The sequence below is a fragment of the Diabrotica undecimpunctata genome, chromosome 6 (genome assembly GCF_040954645.1).
Source record: "Diabrotica undecimpunctata isolate CICGRU chromosome 6, icDiaUnde3, whole genome shotgun sequence".
Taxonomy (NCBI): Eukaryota; Metazoa; Arthropoda; class Insecta; order Coleoptera; family Chrysomelidae; genus Diabrotica; species Diabrotica undecimpunctata.
The window spans coordinates 95,440,942-95,463,636 of record NC_092808.1 but is presented as its reverse complement, the minus strand read 5'-3'; the positions used below and the strand labels follow the sequence as shown (position 1 = coordinate 95,463,636).

At 33.0% G+C, this 22,695-nt stretch overlaps 1 protein-coding gene across 1 annotated transcript in view; it reads right to left on the bottom strand.

Annotated features, from left to right (window-relative positions):
- The window catches only part of LOC140443592 (RNA helicase aquarius), a 202,574-nt gene extending 181,612 nt beyond the window's left edge, over positions 1-20,962 (bottom strand). Inside the window, exons 1-5 of the mRNA XM_072534941.1 lie at positions 20,724-20,962; positions 20,565-20,665; positions 20,357-20,510; positions 11,383-11,778; positions 6,949-7,107 (exon numbers count right to left, since the gene is read on the bottom strand). Coding sequence (XP_072391042.1) covers positions 6,949-7,107; positions 11,383-11,778; positions 20,357-20,510; positions 20,565-20,665; positions 20,724-20,798 — 885 coding nt within the window. The 5' untranslated portion in view covers positions 20,799-20,962. The remainder of the gene's footprint in view (positions 1-6,948; positions 7,108-11,382; positions 11,779-20,356; positions 20,511-20,564; positions 20,666-20,723) is intronic.
- Positions 20,963-22,695: the final 1,733 nt, after the last annotated feature.

Below are 22,695 nucleotides of genomic sequence, written 5' to 3'. Positions count from 1 at the left end.
CACACACAAAAATCAGACCTATCCTCGTGTTAAAACAATTACTTAAAACATTTGTTTAACTTAACCGATTATTTAAAAAAATTAAAGTAATTTAAAAATTAAAAAAAAAAAAGATTGTGTGATGAAATTTTCCGTTTTCAAAGGAAAATCTATCCCAATTCCAGTCAGACTTAGTACTGACACGTTATCGTCTCTAGCTGTCTCACAAAATACGCCTAGTATTAATCCATAATCGGGCTTGAATTTTACTGGAATGCAACGGTGTATTTTTCCGAATTCGATGACATTCTAGTATTAATCGTAAAATTTCTTTCGATCTGAATAAGCGTTCTTGTAAACATTACATATTATGCTTCATCCATTTAATACGTTTATATCAGTATTTGTCCTTCTAGGTATCTACAGGGTAATCTATTGTGTTAATTTAAGTTAATTTAAGTAAAACTATTTCACTGTTACTATTAACTTTATATGCATCATAGTTAAAACATTTTCACCATACTTTAGAGTAAAAGTAGGTTGTAGATGAATGTTACGAATTATAAATAAGACTTTTTATAGATCTGTATAAACTGCTCATGAGGTTTTTTTAGATATATGTTAATACAATTTGTATAAATCATGTGTCAAATAGAGGGGTGAGAATTATAAAATTGTGTGTGTCAATAAGTTAATATTTACTTTTTATGCGTCTTATTCTTCTGAATGTGCCATGCCCAATTTTGTGCATATACAGCTCGTCGGCTATATATATATATATATATATATATATATATATATATATATATATATATATATATAAATATATATACCGGACCTACAGTTTAACTTATATTCCGAGTGACTAAATGTGGAAGAGGTGTACTTGACAGATTACGACTTCATGAGTTGTCCGGGCCTTCGAAGCGACGACCTTTGCAATTCTTTTTAATTTTCTAGTGGAAATCGAACCGACATCATTTGGTACCAAATGCGGATACACTCATCTCTTAGATGGGTCTTAACCTGCTCTCACATGATCCTCCACTCTCTTATGCGCTTTGTTTTTCCAGTTCGTTGTATTCAAAATCATTAAGTCTTGTTCCATTGATCTGAATCTATCCTTTGCTCTTCTCGTAGTGGTGTTTTTTTAGTTAGTTTCTGGTATATTTGTTTTCGTGTTTCTGTTGATCATGACCCACCTCCTTGTAATCGCCCAGTTTTTATAAACTAACGATGGTTAGATCCTAATAAGCTGTGTGGAGTTCGAAATTATATCGTCTGCTAAGTCCTATTTTAACTGAGGATTTTTAGATAGTTGCACGCAATTTCAATAATACCTCGTCTATTCTGGAAACTGCGTATTCAAAAAAATGGAGAATACTCCACTAATTGAAAGCTTTCATTGGTCTTAACCTTAACCTTCAGTTAAGACTGTTTATTTTACTATAAATGTAGTATATGTCAAATTATACTTCAGCTATATAATTGGACAAATAAACATATGTTCTAAATCGATGAATAAATATATTTATACAGATGTAATATTTAACTTTGCTTTGGCTTCGATTAAAACTTCCGTTTCGTGAGCTAACACATACTATATATTGTTTTTCAAAATACCAATGACTCAAAGGTTGCCTAGCGGATTAAAGCTATACTTAACACCTTATAACAATTTTATAATTCTCGCTTAGCAAAGTTTATCACACGCTGCCAATCATTGTTAAATTTGTCTATATTTAGACATTTTTATTAAAATTAACATTTCATAAAAACTTTTATAAATTTTACTTAAAAAATTGTTTTAAGATAATTACATTCCACACTAATCCAACCAAAAATGAAAAGGAAAATAATGAAATTTAGCCTGGTCAAATAGTAGGGCTGTGAGTATAGTTTAAAAATTTTACTGTAATTATTTCCTCTTTAGGCAGCTATAAATTATTTCTTAGATTTAATAGCAGCTTTATAACCTATAGATCTGAACACATTGAATACTAATTTAAGTCACTATAGTTTATGGTAGAACAAGATACGAGAGAGTATAATAAAAATGATACTGATGTCTTCACGAGAGTCTTAAAATATATATTTTATGTATTTAATAAAACTGGATATCTTATTGGTTAATACTATAAGTTTCTACCTTTTCATGTGTATAATATTGTACGTAATTCAAAATAGCACCTGTTAGCTTGAATTATTCTTCGTTTGATTTCTTCCGTTATGGAGTTCTCATTAGTCATGAGGGAGCCTAAATATGTGATTTATTCCACCACTTCACAAAACTAGAGTTATCAACAGTAAATTGGTGATCAATGTATCTGGTGATGCCATTATTTTGTTTCTTTTTCCTCTTTTATTTGTAGGCCCATAGTTTTTAAGGTATTTGAAAAAGTGACATTTCTTATAGGTTGCCTGTCGTACGAGCTCATTAGGTCTAGATCATCTGCATAGACCATAATTTGAGAATTTATTGAAAATATTTCCTCTGTTGTCTATTCTGGTGTCTCTAACTGCCTAGAGGCATCTCTCTTATGATTGTTCACCCTGTATTTCTACTTTAATTAAATCAACTTTATGCATTGTAGCCCTTACCAGCCTTATTAGTTTTACTAGTCGTTTGGGCCCTTACTTCGTCTTTTAAATTTCTGTCACTCATTTTACGCCCAGGTATTTGAATGCCATTACTTGTTCTACACTCTTAAGTTATCCTCCTGAGATAATCTTCCGCATAACTTACCATTTTGATTTTCTTGTTCCTTTTTCCTTTACCAGATTGTTTTACTCGTTAATAATTTCATCCATTATGATGACTTAGACTTTCATCCTGCCTTATTCCGGTTATCAATGATATTCTATAGCTTAACTTGTTACACTTATCACATTTTAATCTAAACCAGATTCACAAAAACAATATAAATTTCTTCCATATTGTCTTTTGTTACGTGATTTATGTTACTTTACATGAATTGGTTAACTAGTATATTTTGGGAATAGTATTTTTTAATGCAATCTTCCCTTTCAGCCCAAATCAATTCTAGTGGATTAAGCTCACAATGGATTTATTATTCTGCGTAATATTTTTAGGACAATAAGTATATCAAAGCTAACGTTTTGTACGATAACGTTTATATATATATATATATATATATATATATATATATATATATATATATATATATATATATATATATATATATATAAGAATAAGAAAAAAGAAGTACTTGTGACTCGTTTGGAACAAATATATAACTGTTTTGGATGGGTTGGAGCCCTTTTATTGACTCCAACCCATCCAAAACAGTTATATATATGTATATATATGTATATATATATATATATATATATATATATATATATATATATATATATATATATATATATATTATTAAATTTGAACTTTAACAGTAATCTCATTTTTAAACTCTCTCGTAGTATGCAAAGTAAGGCATTAAGATGAATGATTAGTGAATATTTCAGGTAAAAAATCTCTGCATTTTAAGTTTAGTCGTATGTCACTAAGCTAGTAATTTTTTGAAATATTTTTATATATTTATATTTTTTGTAGATTTATCATTTTGCTTTTTATACTTTTTATATTGATCACTATGTACTTAATTTTACGTAATAAAAATAGTACAGAAAATTGTGTCCTTTTTAATATTATTTTGATATAAATTTAAGTAATAAATAAACGAAATTACAACTTTTGTAGAATTAGACCAAATCGTGAGAATTAAAACATGGAATGTTATTAGAATGTGTGAACACAGGAAGTACCAGGAAATGTATATAATAAGTATAAATATTCTGGGTATACGTGAAACTCGTTGGGCAGAAAATAAAACCAGTCGCATTTAAATACCATATTAATATATTCCCTATAGAAAAACAACAAAAGGAAAACCAAATAAACTTGTTACTATAAGACTTGGAATAAAGAAGGAGATAATAATACATAACTAAGAATGTCAACATCTAAACCGGGTAAACATAATGATAAATATATTTGTTTCTCGACATGTCCTAAAATTGCTCCCCTTGCCTGAACGCGTCATGATACAATAAGCATAATATAAATACGTGCACCAACAGCACACACCGGACAAAAAGGGATGATTCTATAAACAGATCAGACAATAATAATTTGGGACTTTAGTTGTGGACTATCAATTGGGGGATAGGAATGAAGGAGGTAAGAGATTCGTATATGTCTGTCAGGAAAACAAACTAAAAACGCTGTAACACACACCTTTTTTCGATCTATTTAAAGACGTTTTTACACATACATCACATAGTCTGAAACCAAACAGACTATCTATTAATAGATAAGAGATACAAAAATAACATAATGCCGTGGTCCCTGATTCTGTATGTACTGAACTAAATAGGACACTATATCTGAAGAAGAACAATAAAGATTTTGTACATATTATATAGAACAACATAGACAAATATAAGAAATCGATTACAACAAATAAAAAACAATAAATCTGTAGACGATGATGAGGTTTTACCTGATATGTTACAGGAAAGTATTACGAAACTAAAAAGCGAGCTGGTAAATATATTTAACCGATGACTAACAGAAAAACATATATCCCGGATGAATGGGGAAGAGCATTGGTTATACTGATATACAAAAAATGTTATCCGGAAGTCATGGAAAATTACCGACTGATAAGTCTACTCTCCTAAATATTCAAGCATGTTATGTTAATAATAACAAATAGACTGGAAAGGAAATTTGTGCTATACCAACCAAAGGAGAAGGCAGGATTCAGGAAGCATTACAGTACAACAGAACACCCACATAGTCAAACAAACCATAGAAAAGACAAATGAGTATAATATGCCTTTATGGTTGGCCTTTGTAGATTTCAAGAAGGCGTTTGACACTATTGAAACAAACCTATCAATTTCTTTCATGTGAAATGCTGCACAGATCAGATCCTATCCCTAACAACACATATTGAAGCAGGTTTTCAAAGAAAGCAAAAAACATCCGTTGCTTTCTGCTGCATACGATACTGTCTGGAGACAAGGACTAATCTGCAAACTAATCCGTATCATCCCGTATCAAAAGGTAACTAAACTCATTGGTACCATGCTCACCGACAGACATTTTCAATTCACAATGATCAACTTTAAAAGTGTCCAAATAAAGCTCAGCAATGGACTGCCACAGGGATCTGTTTTGGCACCCTTACTGTTTAATTTATACATCACGGACCTACCTGGACAACTTCGCAGAAATTTGACTACACTGACGACTGGGCCATAGCAGCAAGACATAATAACATGGATATTACAGAAACAATACTAACGGATGACCTTGCCGTTACGGGAGAATACTTTCGCAAATGGAGGCTACGGTCCAATGCAACGAAAACCGAAGTGTGCTGTTTCCATCTCCAAAAAACTCTCCGTTCCCTTTGAAAACAGACTGCTCACTTATAACTCAACACCAAAATATCTTGGAGTGACTCTGTACAGAATATTAAGTTCTAAAGAACACCTACAAAGAACGGCAGCAAAACTGAAAACGCGGTAATATAGTCTAAAAGCCATGTGGCACCACATGAGGGTCCTCAGCCTCCGTACTCAGATCATCCGCTCTCGGACTTGTATACTCGGCGACTGAATATTCTTCCTTCCCCGATTCCTTCCTTCGGGCTTCCCCGGTATGGCTCAATAGCAAACATACGAAGATTATTAACACCCAATTAAACCAGACAATGCGATTGATCTCAGGTACAATTAGCACCACACCGAACTATTGGCTTCCCATTCTGAGTCACATTCCACCGCCGAAACTGCGAAGAAGTCATTTTCTTCTCAGAAAATATCAAAAAATTGATGCTAACCATCAACTACCCATCCACCATGATAAGCTTGATATCGAAATAAACAGACTGCGCTCCAGATAACCTCCATTGCTAAGAGCCAACTCCTTACATCAGGAACATTTCAACCTCACCAACGCTTGGAGAAGACAATGGGAGAGCGACTCACCACAGGAAGCACACCGAATGGCCTGTATGGATCAGAAACCGCCAGGCTTTGTAACCGCAATATTTTATAGAGAGAATTCCCATGGTACAATTTTTAGTGAATAAGTTAAAATAAACAATTATTATGACAGTATTATCCATATTATAAAGTGGAAAGATGGAATTAATAGTAGAGAGTTGAGAAAGAATCAGAAACATGGTAAATTGATATAAATCAATATATATATATATATATATATATATATATATATATATATATATATATATATATATATATATAGCTAAGATCAATACTATTACAAGAATTGGTTGGGAACAGTAATGCATTGGTTAGTGATCAATGTAGTAGTGTCTGGGGGCTCGGGAGACTGAGACCTCGGAAGCCCTGAAGAAGACATCAAAGAGGATCTCGAAAGCTCGGCGCAATGATAATCGACGCGGTTCAACCCGGAAGACTGTTGAGTTTAATATCAATTCTTGTAATAGTATTAATCTTAGCTCTAGGTTTAATTATACTTACCGCGGAAATCTTTCGGAACACATAAAAGACAGAACATTGGACTCCACAAAAACACATTAAAAAATTTATTTATGGTACGGATGTAAGAACCAGACCATTTGGTTGAGTTGAGGCTCGTTCTACTCGATTTAAGGCGAATGTCGTCAATAACCATGCACAATTGGTCTGACAGAAATTATAAATAACAAATATAGGTATAAATTTCAATGTGCAGAATAGAATATTGTATCTCTTTAAAAAACAATTTTGGGTATATAAATATCTCGTTGGAAATAAATCACAAATTATAAAACAAATTCTTAATTATCATTTTGGCTTCCAAAATGTCTTAGATGTCTTAGAAACAAGACGTTCTTCTTAATAAAAAATTCGGATGGTATATACATAAGATAAATTTGCAACCATATACAAACATATTCAAACACTTACCTGATTGAATAGATGTCCCTCAGATCTTCTCGCCAATGCTGACAACTGACAATGAACCACCAAATGACAATCATCCAAAACAGTATTGAAGAATCTTCTGGTAGGCAGTAAGGCCTCTAAATCTGTTATAAGTTCCAAAAAGCGTTCGCAGTAATGAACCTAAAATATAATAAACATAATTGTATTTTATAAAATTTGCATCCTACTGGATATTGTACTAAAACAAATAATTACACGAGGGCAATATAGAAAAATTTACGCGCCCGGAAAAATAAGTAGTATCGAGCAGGATATATGCAGATTAAAGATCGATATACGCGACACGAGAAAGATAAATGTACGAAAAAATACCAATATCGTCAATGGGTCTTTTCCGATATCCGAACAAATTTATTGCTGTAATTGATGATGAAAACCTATGAAAAACTAAATTTAATACATATATATGCACCAACGCCACATTAGAGGTATCCGAGAAATAATAAAATACTAGTTCACGAAAAGAATGCCAAGAAGTGAAAAAAAAGCACTTTGATAGTTTATTAAATAAAGAATTCGATAGAAAACCATTTAAGCTAACGGAGACAGTAACAGAAATGGCCACTAAAATGACAAACGAGAAAGTTGTCAAAGTACTTCAAAAATGAAGAAAGATAAAATAGTTGGGCCATATGATGATATGCCTGGGAAAATGTGAAAAACATGGTCAGTTCTACACGATTTCCCCACAAAAACAAACACAAATGCACCTGGATATCCCCTGGAGGAGATGCTTATGCTACACATTAATGAATTATGAATGAATGAATGAATTAATTAATGGACATGAAAATAAACTTTAAAGAAGACAAAACACAAAATGCATATGATGCATATATAATCCAAGAGAAAATGTCAAAAAACTGAAATAAGAGTATCATCTGCCCAATCCATAAAAAGGCTTAAAAACTCCTCTATCAAAACTAATGAGATCTCCTTGCTGTGTTATAGATATAAAATATTTACCGGTATACTTAACCACATACTACAATCTCTTGCAGAGAAGATCATCGGAGAATATCAGGCAGGATTTAGACAAGGAAGATCAACCATTTACCAACTTTCACTGTTAGCAGCAAGCTTTAAACTTAAACAATGGCTGGGAACATGACATAGATGTCTATAATATTTGCATCGTCTTTAAACAAGCATATGACTCAATAAACACTGCCATTTATACAAAATATTAAGTGAATTTGAAATACCGTCCAAACTAGTTAGGTTCATCCAAATGACGATGATGGACACAGTGGCTGAAGTACAGATATAATGTGAGATGAGATATCCATTTCAAATAACACAAGGTAGAAACAATACATTTATCAATAAATCAATCCAAATGGCAGCATATTCAGATGACATAAATATCATTAGTAGAACTAAAGTAACAGGCGAGAACATGTATATGGAACTATAATCACATGCTAAACAAATAGGTCTGTCATTGAACACAAGAAAGACTGAAATCCTAGTTCAAAACAATCAGAGAGAGCAAGCCGACCCTGCCTGACAGTTGCAACTTAGATAAAGTAGATAGCTTTATCTATTTACGAGTAAACATAACAAATAACAACATTAATGATGCATAGCTTAGCAGAAGGATCATCATAGCCAATAAAGCATACTTTGATATGAACCAGATATTTAAATCATGAGATATACATCAAAGGACTAAGATACGAATTTACAAGGCCATAATTAAGAAAATAAATAAATAATCTGACCAATAGTGAGCGATGGATGTGTAACTTGCATATTGCCTCAAAAATCTGTAAACAACATGGACAACTTTGAAAGAAATGCACTAAGAAAAATACTTGGCCCTATCAATGGGAACAACAGCTGGCAAATCAGATAAAATTATGAAATATATAATAACTATAAATAACCACCTTTATCTCAGTATGTCTGCCTACAGCATCTTCAATAGGCAGGTGCAATGCAAAGGCAAATGCAATGTGTATTTTGGATTAAAGAAAACAGGTTCCCAAAAAAAAACTGGTGAATGCAAGAATGCCGGGAAGGAGATCTATTGAACTACCGAGAAAGCTATGAAAGAATGGTGTGAATTGGCCCGCAAGAAATCACCTAGCATTTGATCATGGAAGATAATGGTTACAGACTGTAACAAATGGAGGTTTATTGAAGGAGGCCAAGGCTCTAATTGGGCTGTAGAGCCATACGATGGAAGTATGATCAAAGTCATACAAAACTCAATCCCACAAAAACACAGCTGTGCTTTCCACCTTAGTAACAAGTATGCTCGAAGGATGCTAGAGGTGTGGAAAGGTGTGGCCAGATGTTGGAACACAACGATATCACAAAATACCTTGGCATATGTCTAGATAGAATTCTCTCTTACGTATACCACTGTCAAGAAGTCAAGAAAAAAGTAAGCAGAAGAAATATCATCTACAAACAACGTAATACAAAATGGGGAGCACAACCACACAGTCTCTGCCACACACCTCTGCCTTAGCATTACGTTTTGCTGCCGCGAAATTTGGAGCACAAGTGTCGACAAACTATGCTCACGATGAAAACGTCGACATGGCTCTCAATAAAATAGTCCGTATAATATTATCGGGTTGGCTGAAACCAACACCCACAAAAGAGATCTACACGGAAAGAAGCAAAAGACAGATCGAAGACATCCAAATCCGCCCCCAAAGCACCTGAAACACATTGAATAAACCTATGGCAAGCACCAGCTACCACAACACAAAGAAAATTGCTGCTGGTCACAAGTTACATTACACGACATGGAGAGCGCTAAACAGACTAAGAACTGGCATCTCATGTTGTGCTAGTAATCTGAGAAAATGGGAATACCAGGAGATCAATATCTGTCACTGTGACGCAGTTCAGAGTAGTCACCATCTACTAACATGCACAAACATTTATCAAATTACAAGGCCATCTATGTGGCCAACCACTGAAAATATAGGATTTAAGTTGTTTGTTTTCCAAACAGTGAAAATTATGTAAGTAATTATACCTAAAACACACTGAATAAACCTATGGCAAGCACCAGCTACCAAAACACATTTTGTCCCTTCAAAGGAAATGGCTGCTGGTCACAAGTTACCTTACACGACAAGGTAACTTGTGAGGCCAAGGTCACTTACACGACATGGAGAGCACTAAACAGACTGAGAACTGGCATCTCATGTTGTACTAGTAATCTGAGAAAATGGGGATACCAGGAGATTAACATCTGTGACTGTGGCGCAGTTCAGAGCAGTCACCACCTACTAACATGCAAAAACATTTATCAAATGACAGGGCCATCTATGTGGACAACCACTGGAAATATAGGATTTAAGTTGTTTGTTTTCCAAACAGTGAAAAGTAAGTAAGTAATTAGAGAGTATAAGAATAAAACACTAAAAGCTTTGTTTTCAAAACTTCCACAAATGTATTGTAATATCTTATCACTACAGCTGTTTCGGTAGAGTGCCTTTCTCGAGTGATCTATTTTTGGTATGTGTTTATACTTTATGGTCTTACACATAGTAAAAATAGATCCCTTGAGAAAGGCATTCTGCCAAAACAACTGTAGTGATAAGTTATTATAATAAATTTTGTGGAAGTTTTGAAAACAAAGTTTTTAGTGTTTTATTATTATATAAAATTAATTTCCATCAAGTAACGGTCAAATCCATCACTTAATTACAGAGTAATGGGGAAATAGATGGATATGCATGCATTAGACTTAGAGTGGGACTGATGAAGTGGAAGAAAGCGTCTGATATGTCGTATGTCATAAAGAGTTCAATGAACTACATTCTTCTTCTTCTTTAAGTGCCAACTCCGTGACGAAGGTTGGCAATCATCATGACTATTCTGACCTTCGAGGTAGCTGCTCTGAACAATTGCCTTGAGCTGCAATCAAACCACTCTCTCAGGTTCTTCAACCAGGAAACGCGTCTTCTTCCTACGCTTTTCCTACCCTCTACGTTTCCTTGAATTATGAGTCTCAAGATGTATCTTTCACCTCTCATCACTTGTCCGAGATATTGTAATTTCCTTTCTTTTATTGTATTTTCCATTTCCCTCTCTCTGCTTATTCTCCTTAACACTTCTGTATTCGTGACTCTATCTACCCATGGAATCCTTAACAATCTTCTAACTGTCCACATTTCAAACGAACATTCAAACTACATTCTACAAAACTACAATAAGACCAGCTATGATGTACGGAACTGAATATTAGGCAATTAAAAACAAGGATGAACAATTAATGCATGTGGCAGAAATGAGAATGCTTAAATGGATGAGTGGAGTGACAAAAAAGGATAAAATTAAGAATGTGTATATTAGGGGAAGTCTAGTAGTGGCATCAACTGATGCCAAAATGAGCATAGGTAATTTACTAGGTATCAACTCACTTACCTTATCACTGGGACAAATGCCATCATCACTGATAGAATCCAAAATTTCCATAAATTTCAACATTAATTTGTGAAGGAAAGTCCTTTCCCAGGTTAGTTTCTCTAATTGTTCAGGTTTATCTTTCCTCTGAATTGCTCTCCAGTATTTCTTCCATTTAGGATATTTTTTAAATTCATATTCCCTCCTTCCTGGTTGTAAAGAAATCCACATTGAAAGAGAAACTAGCCTTTTAACTTGATCTCTACAGATTGCTTCTTCCATGCTATTAAAACAGTGATTTAGGAAGACCAGTAAAGCTGTCTGCTCCCTTATATTTATTAAAAGTTCGTCTTCAAAGCATGCCTTTAGCACTTGTTGGAAAAAGTCTGGAAAATATTCACTATTTTTGCTGAATGCCTAAAACAAATTGTTCTTATCATATCAAAACCACAAAATAAACAGTACAAAACCATACATTGGAAACAAAATTGTATAATGGCAATTTGTAAAGACATGTTTGCTGAGAATATACTAACCATGTATGATGCAGAGAAATCTACCACCAACACTTATGCATACATTTTTAAACGAATGTGATATGGGAAGAAGAAATCCCCAGTGAGCAAACAACTTTTTAGTTCAATCAGTGAATTAATTGTCATAAGTCCCTTAATTTTTTGTAGCAATCAGGGATTCAAAAATTTTGATTTTAGCACAGCTTTGCTTTTAAATGTGTAAGAAAATTTTTTGAAAACTATTTATTTATTTACGGGATGTCCCCATTTTACAAAATTTAACAAAAATAAAATATGCTAACCATAATACAAGTACATACTAAAATTAAGTATTAAATAATGATAATTATTGTTAAACAAATGATTAAATTAAGTAAATTAAATTAAATTTCTTGAAGATCTTAATAAAATGAAATGAAATGAATACTTCAAGTTAAATGTCACTCATCTTTGATTCCTAACATACTCAGTAAAACAGTGCTTAAATTTTACAGATTTTATATCCACCAGATCATGAGATTGGCTAAAGTCATTTCCCAGGATCTGAATCCTGTTAATAGGAGAGAATTTGCCATAGTTAGTGTGATAGTGGTTTATAGAAAACAAAGGCATGTCTCTAAGAATTCGTGTTACATCTAAAGTTGATAAGACTTAATAAATCAGAATAGTCAGTGGTATGGTCAAGTAGTTTATGAAGAAAAACTAGATCACATTTAGTTCTGTAGTCTTCTAAGGAACTGATATTTAGCCTTGACCTTAGTTCTACCTTAAGTTTAATCTATAAGCACAAATCCGGAGAAACTTATTTTGAATTTTTTCAAGGGTGTGAATATGGTTAAAATAGTATGGTGACCATACTATAGAAGCATAAGACAGGATGCTAAGGACGAAAGTAAGATATAAAATTCTATATTTGGGTACTGAAAGATCTCGAGAGTTTCTTGTGATAAAACCTAGATTTCGGTAAACTTTATTTGACAAATTGTTGATGTGGGGGATAAATGACAAGGAACTGTCAAATAACACTCCCAAATCTTTTATTTCAGTCACTCTTGATAGAAGGCTTGTATTAATGTGATAGTCAAACACATAATTATTTTTAGATTTGCTAAAGGATATAACAAAACACTTATCTTTATTTAACTGGAGACCATTGGAAAGAGACCAATTATACAGGGAAGTAAGGTCTTCGTGGATCCTTAGACAATCAGATAGATTTGAAACTTTAAAATATAACTCAAGGTCATCAGCAAATAGCAAAAACTGACAAACCTTTATTACCTCAGAAATATCATTAATAAAAAAATAAAGAGAAGAGGATCAACATGTGAACCTTGTGGGACCCCTGAACTGACAAAGATAGGAATTGAAAGTGAACCCTTTATAAAAACGAACTGAATTCTTTCATCAAGATAACTACTTAACCATAAAAGAAACCACTCAGGAAAGCCAATACATCTTAATTTAAAGATGAGTAAAGAATGGATTACTGTGTCAAATGCCTTCGAGACATCAGTATAGATGGAGTCCACTTGGTACCCATCCTCGAAAGCCCTGATAATGTAATCATGATACAAAACAAGATTTGTAGATGTAGATTTATATATACATCGGTTTAGAACGTCTTTCGACGTTGTCCGATACTTAAACACCATCTCTTCCTATCTTCGCAGTCGTTTGTTGTTAAATTTCTTTCGCTCATGGACTTGTTTACGCCGTGTTGCCATTCTAATCTGGGTCTTCCTCTTTTCCGTCGACCTATCGGTTGCCATTCTATTACTTTTTTGGGGAGTCTTGATGCTGGCATCCGTTGAACATGCCCATACCACCTTAATTGTTTCTTCTCTATATCTTGAGTTATATTTCCTTCTATTCCCATACGTTGTTTTATTACATCATTTCTGATTCGGTCTCGTCTGGAAATACCTAAAGATCTTCTCATTGCATCCATCTCTACTGCTTCTATTCGCTTTTTGTTCTTTTCACTAATTCTCCATGTTTCAGCGCAATAAAGAAGAGTAGTTTTAATCATGGTCTCATATATATTAAATTTCCTTCCTTTCGTTATCTCTTTACTCCACAGTATACTATTGAGACATCCTAAGACTTTCTTTGCTTGAGTGATTCGTTTTTCTATTTCCCGTGTATCAGTTCCTGTATTGTCAAAGGCAACACCCAAGTAGTCATAGCTCTGACAGCAGGAAATATGTTGTCCGTTTTCGAGGTCTATGTTATCTGACTCGTTTCCAATACAAAGATATTTGGTTTTTGTTGTATTGACATTCATTCCCCAGTCGTTATATTCTTCTATCAGTTTTCTTAGCATGTACTGCATGTCTTCCCTGTCGGTCGCTAGCACTACCTGGTCATCAGCAAACTGGAGTGTATATATACATTCATTGCTAAGCTCTATACCCATCCTATGTACCTTTCTTTTCCATCTTTCCAATGCCGCTGCAACATATATCTTGAATAAGGTTGGTGAGATACAGCATCCCTGTCGCAAGCCTTTTGTAACCAGGAATTCTTCCGTTAGATATTTTCCTGTTTTTATCTGTGCCTTAGAATCTCTATATAGTTCTTGTACAGCATTTATCAATGTGTGGTTGATGTTAGATCTTTTCAACATTGTCCACAGTTTTGTTAAGGGGATGTTGTCATATGCTTTTTGCAGGTCTACAAAAGTAATATGAGTTTCTAGATTCTTAGCCGATCTTTTTTCTATTATTTGTTTAAGACAAAATACGTTATCGGTGCACGATCTTCCTGCACGGAACCCGCTTTGTTCTTCCTCTTCATTGTGCTTATATTCTTCCTCGATCATATTTCTCAAAATTCGTCCATACAGTCTGCTCAGGGTGCTGGTTACAGATATGCCTCTATAATTATTACAATTCCTTTTGTCCCCCTTTTTGTGTATTGAGGACATGTATGCCGTTCTCCATTGTTCTGGTACTGGGTGTCCATTTAGACACTGATTGATCACATAAGTTAATATTTCAAATAGTTTATGAGTTCCATTCTTAAGCATTTCAGCATAGATTCCCTCAGGTCCAGCGGATTTACCATTCTTTAGGGTCATTACAGCCTTCCTTACTGTTTCGATGTCTACCCTCGCTTCCTCTCCTTGTATATGTACTGACTGTGTTGGGGAGTTCGCTAGGTATTCTTGTCTTGTCTCTGTCAGCAAGCTTTCATAGTGATCTTTCCATTGTCTTGGTTTTATGGTGTGTATGTGTGCTTTGTCTTTTCCTGTATTTTTTACTGATTGTATAAAATTCCATACCTCTGTACATTGCTTCCCTCCGATGTATGTATTGATTTCTTGACATTTCTGATCCCATGTTTTATTCTTTTCTTGTTTTATCATTTTTCGTAGTTGTCTATCGGCTTCTTTGTAAGCTTGATGGTCTTCAGTATTTTTTGTATTTAGCCATTTTAGATGCTGTTCTTTTTTCTGTTTTACCATATATTCGATTTCTTCGTTCCACCATATTTTGTTACTAATTTTGTTTTGCTGTGTCCCGAGTGTCTCCTTAGAGGCCTGGTGTAAACTAGCAATAATATTCTCGTAAATATCTGAAAATGTTTGTGTCTCTATTTCTCGTAGTTTTTAATCCAGTCGTCGTTGGTATAGCTGTTTAGTACTATCATTTATAAAACTATTGAAGTTGTACTTCGGAGTATCTACTGTCTGCAAGTCTTGCTTGTCTTCTAGGTTTTGGTCTCCGTGTATTATCTTAAGTGGGAACAAAATTTTTGCTCTTACTAAGTAGTGATCGGATCCACATGTTATTCCTCGGAGAACTCTTACATCATTCCACTGTAATACAGATTTTTGTTTACTAATAATATAATCGATGACTGATTTTAGATTGCGTGTTTGTTGAATCCAGGTATATCTATGTATGTCCTTATGTTTGTAGAATCCATTGCTAATTTTTAACTCATAGCTCTCACATAAGTGTATAAGTCTACCGCCATTATCATTAGTTGCCATTTCTCCAAAAGGTCCTACTACTCTACTGTTTTTCTGATATCCCGTTCTACTATTGAAGTCCCCAAGCATAATTATTTCTCTGTTTTTTCCTATGTTGTTAAGTATATCCTCGATTTTTTGAAAGAAATCTTCTTTCACGTTGATTGTTGCATCATCAGAGGGGGCATAAGCGGCTATCATGGTAATCTTGTGCCCATATATGTCTATATTTACTCTTAGGATATTCTCATCAATTGTTTCCCAGTCTGTGATATTATTCTTAAGTTTTTTCTTTATTAGTATTGATACTCCCCTAGCGGCTCTTTTATCTTTCGGGACTCCAGTGAATATATGTATATAATTTCCTACCATATCAGTGCCAGTTCCTTTTTTTTTGTTTCAGTTAGTGCTATAATATCCATTTTCATTTGTTCTAGATCAGGCACAATGATATCAATCTTTTGTTTTATCCCCTGTATATTCCATGTACCAATATTCATAATCCGTTTTCTTAGCTTTGGTCGTTTCCTTGAAAACCCATCTAAAGTTCCGAGGCTTTGTTTAGGCTTTTTGGTATGTTAAAATTTTGACGAGTATTGGAGAACCAGTCCAATGCCACAACCCCCAACCTGGAGGACCGGGTAATTTGTGATCAAGGTTTTCTTCCTCTAGCCTTTGACGATCCAACGACTATAACTACAAGGCAGCAGCTTGATTCTATACAAACCCTAAAATCAAAGGTTGCCACTTCCGCCCTCCATGCCGTAGTGAAGATACTCTTCCCCGCCACGAATGCCGTTGTGGACTTCATCCGTAACCCTGGACAAGGGACCCTAAACAGGTACTAGTTTCCCGGGCCAGGAAACACCTGGAATCTGCGGAAGGCAGGGATTGATTCATTTTCCCTGATAGGACTATCCAATGGAGTTCCTACCCGTTACCTAAGATTTACCCTAAGTAGATGTAGATTTACCCTGCCTAAATCCACGTTGCTCATTAATCAAGAGATTCCTAAAATGCCAAGTAAGATATTTGTTTAGAATTAGTTCAAAAAATTTAGGGATGGCAGATAACATAACAACAGGCCTACAATTTTTTTATATTGTCTCTGTCACCGTTTTTAAATACAGGACTTATATAACTGTCACGCCACTTACTAGGGAAGGTGTGTAGTCTCAAAGATAAATTAAATAATACATGTAAAGGTTTGGATAGACTGTAGACACATCTTTTTAAGAAATATGTAGGAATATTATCAGGGCCATTACTCAGTTTATCCTTTAGACCATTTATAGACTCAAAGACTTCAGAAAGTGAACATTGGATAAATGGAATGTCAACAGAATTTTTTACTTTAAAATTGAAGTTACTTAAATTAACTTTGTCTGAGCGATAGACACTAGAGAAATGGCTCGCAAACAAGTTTGCTATTTCCTCACTTGATTCAGCTAACAAGTCATTAAAATGCATGACATTTGGAATTCCGTGGCTTTTATTCAAAGAGTTTATATGGTTCCAAAATTGTTTTGAGTCTGAGTGAATAGATTCCTCAATGTTGGAGATATAAGATCTGTAGCATTGACCTGTTAATGTTTTGCATTGTGTTCTAAGATCTGAAAATAAGGTTTAATCAGCTGCTAACTGAGTATGTTTGAATCTAGCATGAGCAGTTTTTTTTAAATGACAAGTTTGTTTCAATCTGGAGAAAACCAACGAGGAAATTTTGAAGGTTTATATGTTTTTTTCGGAAAAAAAAAAGATATTGCTTCAGAAAGAACTTCATAAAAATTATTTACTGAGATATTAATATTTGAATCATCAAAAACAATATTCCAGTCAACTGAAGAAAAATAATTATTTAGACCTATAGAATTTGCATTACGATAGTCAAAATATGTAGTATTATAATCTAACTGTTTAACATTACCATTAAAACTAAGATCACAAGTAATGACCACATGACAAAAGTTATTGGGAAGCAAAGTGTCCACTGCCTCATACACTGAGAGTTTCTGATAGTCTTCAATACTGTGGAAAAGAGATCCAAAAATACTCCACGTTGATTCAGTATAATATTTGATTGCCTCAGGTTCAAGTGAGAGAAGCATTCGCATATCAGCTTTGCTGGATAGTTTTGTGGGCAGTCAACGAGCAAGCCCTCTTCATTTGAGTAAGCCCAATAAGCTAGTGGTAAATTGTAGTCGCCAAATAAATATACAGATAGATCTGGCCTATTGTTTTTAATAGTTTCAACTGCCGAGCAATGACTAAGTTAAATATCTTCTGATGAGTTTGGAGTAATGTACACTCCACCCAAGATAACTGATGCACATTCATAATCCACTTGAACAAACAGATGCTCAACATTATTAATGTCAGATTTGATTTGTTTAGCTTTAAAATGGTTTCGTAACAAAATTAAAACTCCTCCTCCAAGCTGCTTAGTGCTAGTTCTTAAGTTACGATCCAATCTGAAAATGTGGTAGCCAGAGTTTAACAATTCATTATCTGAATAATCTTGATTAAGCCAAGTTTCTACCAGAATGATGACATCATAGTTGCATTGGTAGTTGGAGGTTCGAAGTTCATTGAGTTGAGTACATATTTCTCCAAGATTTTGATAATATACACATAGTGTTTATTGCAATTGGTTTTTTTGAAGTTTTTTTAGCAACTGTCGGAAGCCTCTTTGTAAATTTAATAATCAAGTCAGATTCTCCCTTCTGTTCTCCAGCACGCAACTCTGTCAAAACAGTTTTAAACTGTCCCTGTTGAAGTTTCGTTTTATCTTAGCCTATTTTTATGCCATCCTCAATGCGATTGCACTTATTAATTACGTTTATGACTAAATTTCGGTGCCATACACTCGAAATGCCATACACCATTAGATTATCAGCACGTTCAGCATGATCCTCAAACTTGTGCAATAATGTTTCCACATTAGTTGTACAATCAATGCACTGCTGTTGTTGTTGCTTAACTGCATCTAGCTCTTCCTTTAAAGACTTGATTTGCTCCTCTAGGTGAATGAATTTGTTAGTTAAAACAGGTATTTTTTTTAAATGAAAACACAGTCTCTGCAGAAGAACAATCTGCAAAAGAACAATAGCATCTGTTGGCCATGCAAATTCTACGTTTTATCTCTGTGGTAGTATTGTTTTCAGTGTTAAGGAGTGGTCCCAGGTATACAAATTCGTTCACTGCTTAGATGACGTCATTTTATATAACGAGAGGTCGTAGTATTTGATGTTGCATGCTTATTTTCATATACTTCGTTTTGTTGGTGTTTATTATTAAACCCATTTTTGTAGTTGATTCTTCTAATACTACATACGCCTCTCGTACAGTGTTTTCCATTCTCCCAACAATATTGATATCATCAGCATAGGCCAGGATTTGCACTGATTTATTATATATTGAACAAGTGGTTTTGATTTGTGACATACATATAACTTTTTCCAGAGCCAGATTGAACAGTATACAGTAGAAAGGGTCTCCCTGGCACCTGGCGCAGCTCATTATTTGTTTTAAAAGGTTCAGATAGTTCCCCCTGAATTCATACTCTACATTAAACTTTTTTAAGAGTTAGTTTTGTTAAATTTACCAACTGGGTTGGTATTCCTAGCTCTTTCATTGCTTTGAACATTTCTCTTCTATTCACAGAGTCGTAGGCTGCTTTGTAGTCTACTTATGTCTTCTCAGATGTAAAATGTTTTGCCCAACAAGATGGTTATGGCAGAATTTTGAAATTTTTTCAATGGAAGTAGGAAATAAAAAATTTGACAATTTCAAACTGCTGTGCACAAAAAGGTATCTAATTAAAATGCATTAATAAATATTTTTAATCTCAGCTTCTGATTGTGCAAATTTAATAACTCTACATATTTTTTCCTATTTTCTTCTAAGTCAAAAGATTGTGCAGATAAAGTTCTGATTTTTTTAAAAATTATACATAAAAACATGTTTTCGTTTTCCACTATAGTGACACATTTCTTGTTATTTTACTTAAAAAGTAGATGATCTGGAATCACCACAAATCTACTAGAATTTAACAAAAATAAATTCTTAAACTCTATATATTGTTTGAAAATAATGAAAATTTAGAAGCAGATATATATATATATATATATATATATATATATATATATATATATATATATATATATATATATATATATATATATATGTATATATATATATATATATATATATATATATATATATATATATATATATATATATATATATATATATATATATATGTATAATTTAATGCAGTCTTTTTAAAAGGATGAAACATAACACGGGCTAAAATAGTAGATGTGGTAATGTAGAAGGAAAGGAAGTGCTATTAAAGGAATGGACAAGCAGAATAATAAATACAAGAAATGAAGGTTCAAACATAAATACAGTTAATATGGCATAGAAAACAAAGAGCATAGACAATTTATAAACATTTTACTATCCTAAGACAGTTTAATAATAAACATAGTTTCATTACCTGCCATACTTGAACTCTTTCTCGAAATTTTTCATTTACCATTATAATAATTGATAGCATGTGTGAATAGGAGGCAGTTGGAGAATAATTGGGCCAAAGATAGTTTTCTAAATACTGGCTAAATTCTAAAACCATAATTCGTCGAATAGAGAAGCTAAAATAAAAAATATATCAAATATTTCAAGAAATGTCATTAATGAAAACATACTTGCTTCCTCGTATATCTTGCATATAAATATCCTCAATAACATCTGGATCATATTTTAGATGATTTTCTATAGAATGAGGCGCCCAATACTTATCAGCAAGCTAAAAAAGAATGATTATTTTACATTTAATTTTCTCTATAGGTTATGTAAAAACAAACCTCTGTTATTCTATCAGCATTAATTTGTTGAACTGTTGGAGCAACACCAACATTTAAATCAGTTTTTCCGGTCATATTCTTTTTATATTAATCTGGATTAAATTATTAATAAAGTACTAAAAGTAAACTTTAAACTAGGATTTACCGACGACAATTTAAATTCAACATGTTATGTTATTGACAATTAACGTAAACACATGTTTTGTGCTGATTTGTGGTAAAATCACAGGAACGTCAGAGAACTACGAAGTTGTATCACAAAATACACGAGAAATACACCATCCCAATTTGGATCATGGTACATGTGTATTCATTGTACCATGAATTTGGATAGTGTATTCTGTGCTTCATTCGCGATAGCCAATTCCGACAGGGGGCGCTCAAGATTTCAAAGATGGACTATAACTTCGGGAAAACAAATAATTTTGTCATTTGATCTCTTGATCTCGAAGCTATAAAACGTTTAATATAACTCATTTACACGTGTGTTTTGCCAAAGTAAAAGTTGGAGTACGTTCTTCAAAGTTTATTTGTTTGTGATTCGAGTTTATCCATATGGCAATTGACTTCCAAACCTGAATAAAAATAAAATTAATTTTTGAAGTAATACTTCTATACGCGGGCTCCACGTTGGAAATTTGTATGGGAGTGAATCTGTGAAATCATTACATATGTAAGATAATGAGTAAGAGAGAGACAGAAGATATATTTTCTCTCTCTTCCTCTCTCCAATATAAAAATGTTCCTTTTGTATATATAATTTAATATTATATATATATTATATAAAGATATATATACATATAATATTATATATATATATATATATATATATATATATATATATATATATATATATATATATATATATATATATATAATAAAATATTTATTAAACTCGGTTCGCTATTCCCAGTCCGAACTGTCTAGTGAATTTAGTAATAATTTTTTTGCGAAGTTAGTTACTTTTTGACAGACTAAGAGTGGCTGGAAATTACTATACAACCAAGCACACGTACTCATAGCCAATATTAATAGTAAACAAACTAAATAGTAAATAAAATAGAACTTTACGAATTACCGACAATCAATATTTATTTATCTGCACCATATAATAAATAGTTATGTTAAATTATAACAACTAAAATATATTTTTTAAATATATACTACCCAAAATTTGATGGGTTTAGTATACACTTCCACTATTTAGAATAATTCTTCTTTTTTTAGAAAGAAAGAAGTCTGCAATAGTAGCATACTTGAGCTATTAATACTGAGAAGTAGGAATTGTTGTGTTGTAGGTTTCCGACAATGAATCTGTCAAAATGTGCCCGAGCTAAGCGAATGGAGTTTAATATTATTTTTTTATGTGATATGTTTTGTATTATTTATTAAATGTTCATAATTATTATATTAGTCTTTTGTATTTCCAAATAATAATCTCAATAAATCACTGTATGACCCATAACTGTCAATTTTGAAATACGTTTGTGTCATGTCCTCGGTAGTATAGTAGTCAGTATCCCCGCCTGTCACGCGAGAGACCGGGGTTCGATTCCCAGTCGGGGAGGACTTTTATATTAATAATATTCCATGGTAAATTAAACATATATGCGTACGTAGAAAAGTTATGTATATTATTGTCATTTTTAAATACTTATGAATATTGCATTTTAATTTGTATTGTATTATTATATTAATAACAAAATAAACAATGAATTTTACTGCAGAGTATGTGTAAAAAAATTTTTGCATTCAACTCATTTCATATATATATGAAAATAAAAATATACATTTTCATCAAAATATTGATTTAATCCTTCATTTACTATACTCCTATTACAGGTCAAAAGTAGTTTATTAATTGTTAGTAAGTTGTTATTAATTCTGTTTCTCTTTCTGTCATGTCTTACCTATAGCATTACATATGTAATGATTGTGCAGATTGACTCCCAAATAAATTTGTAACGGCGAA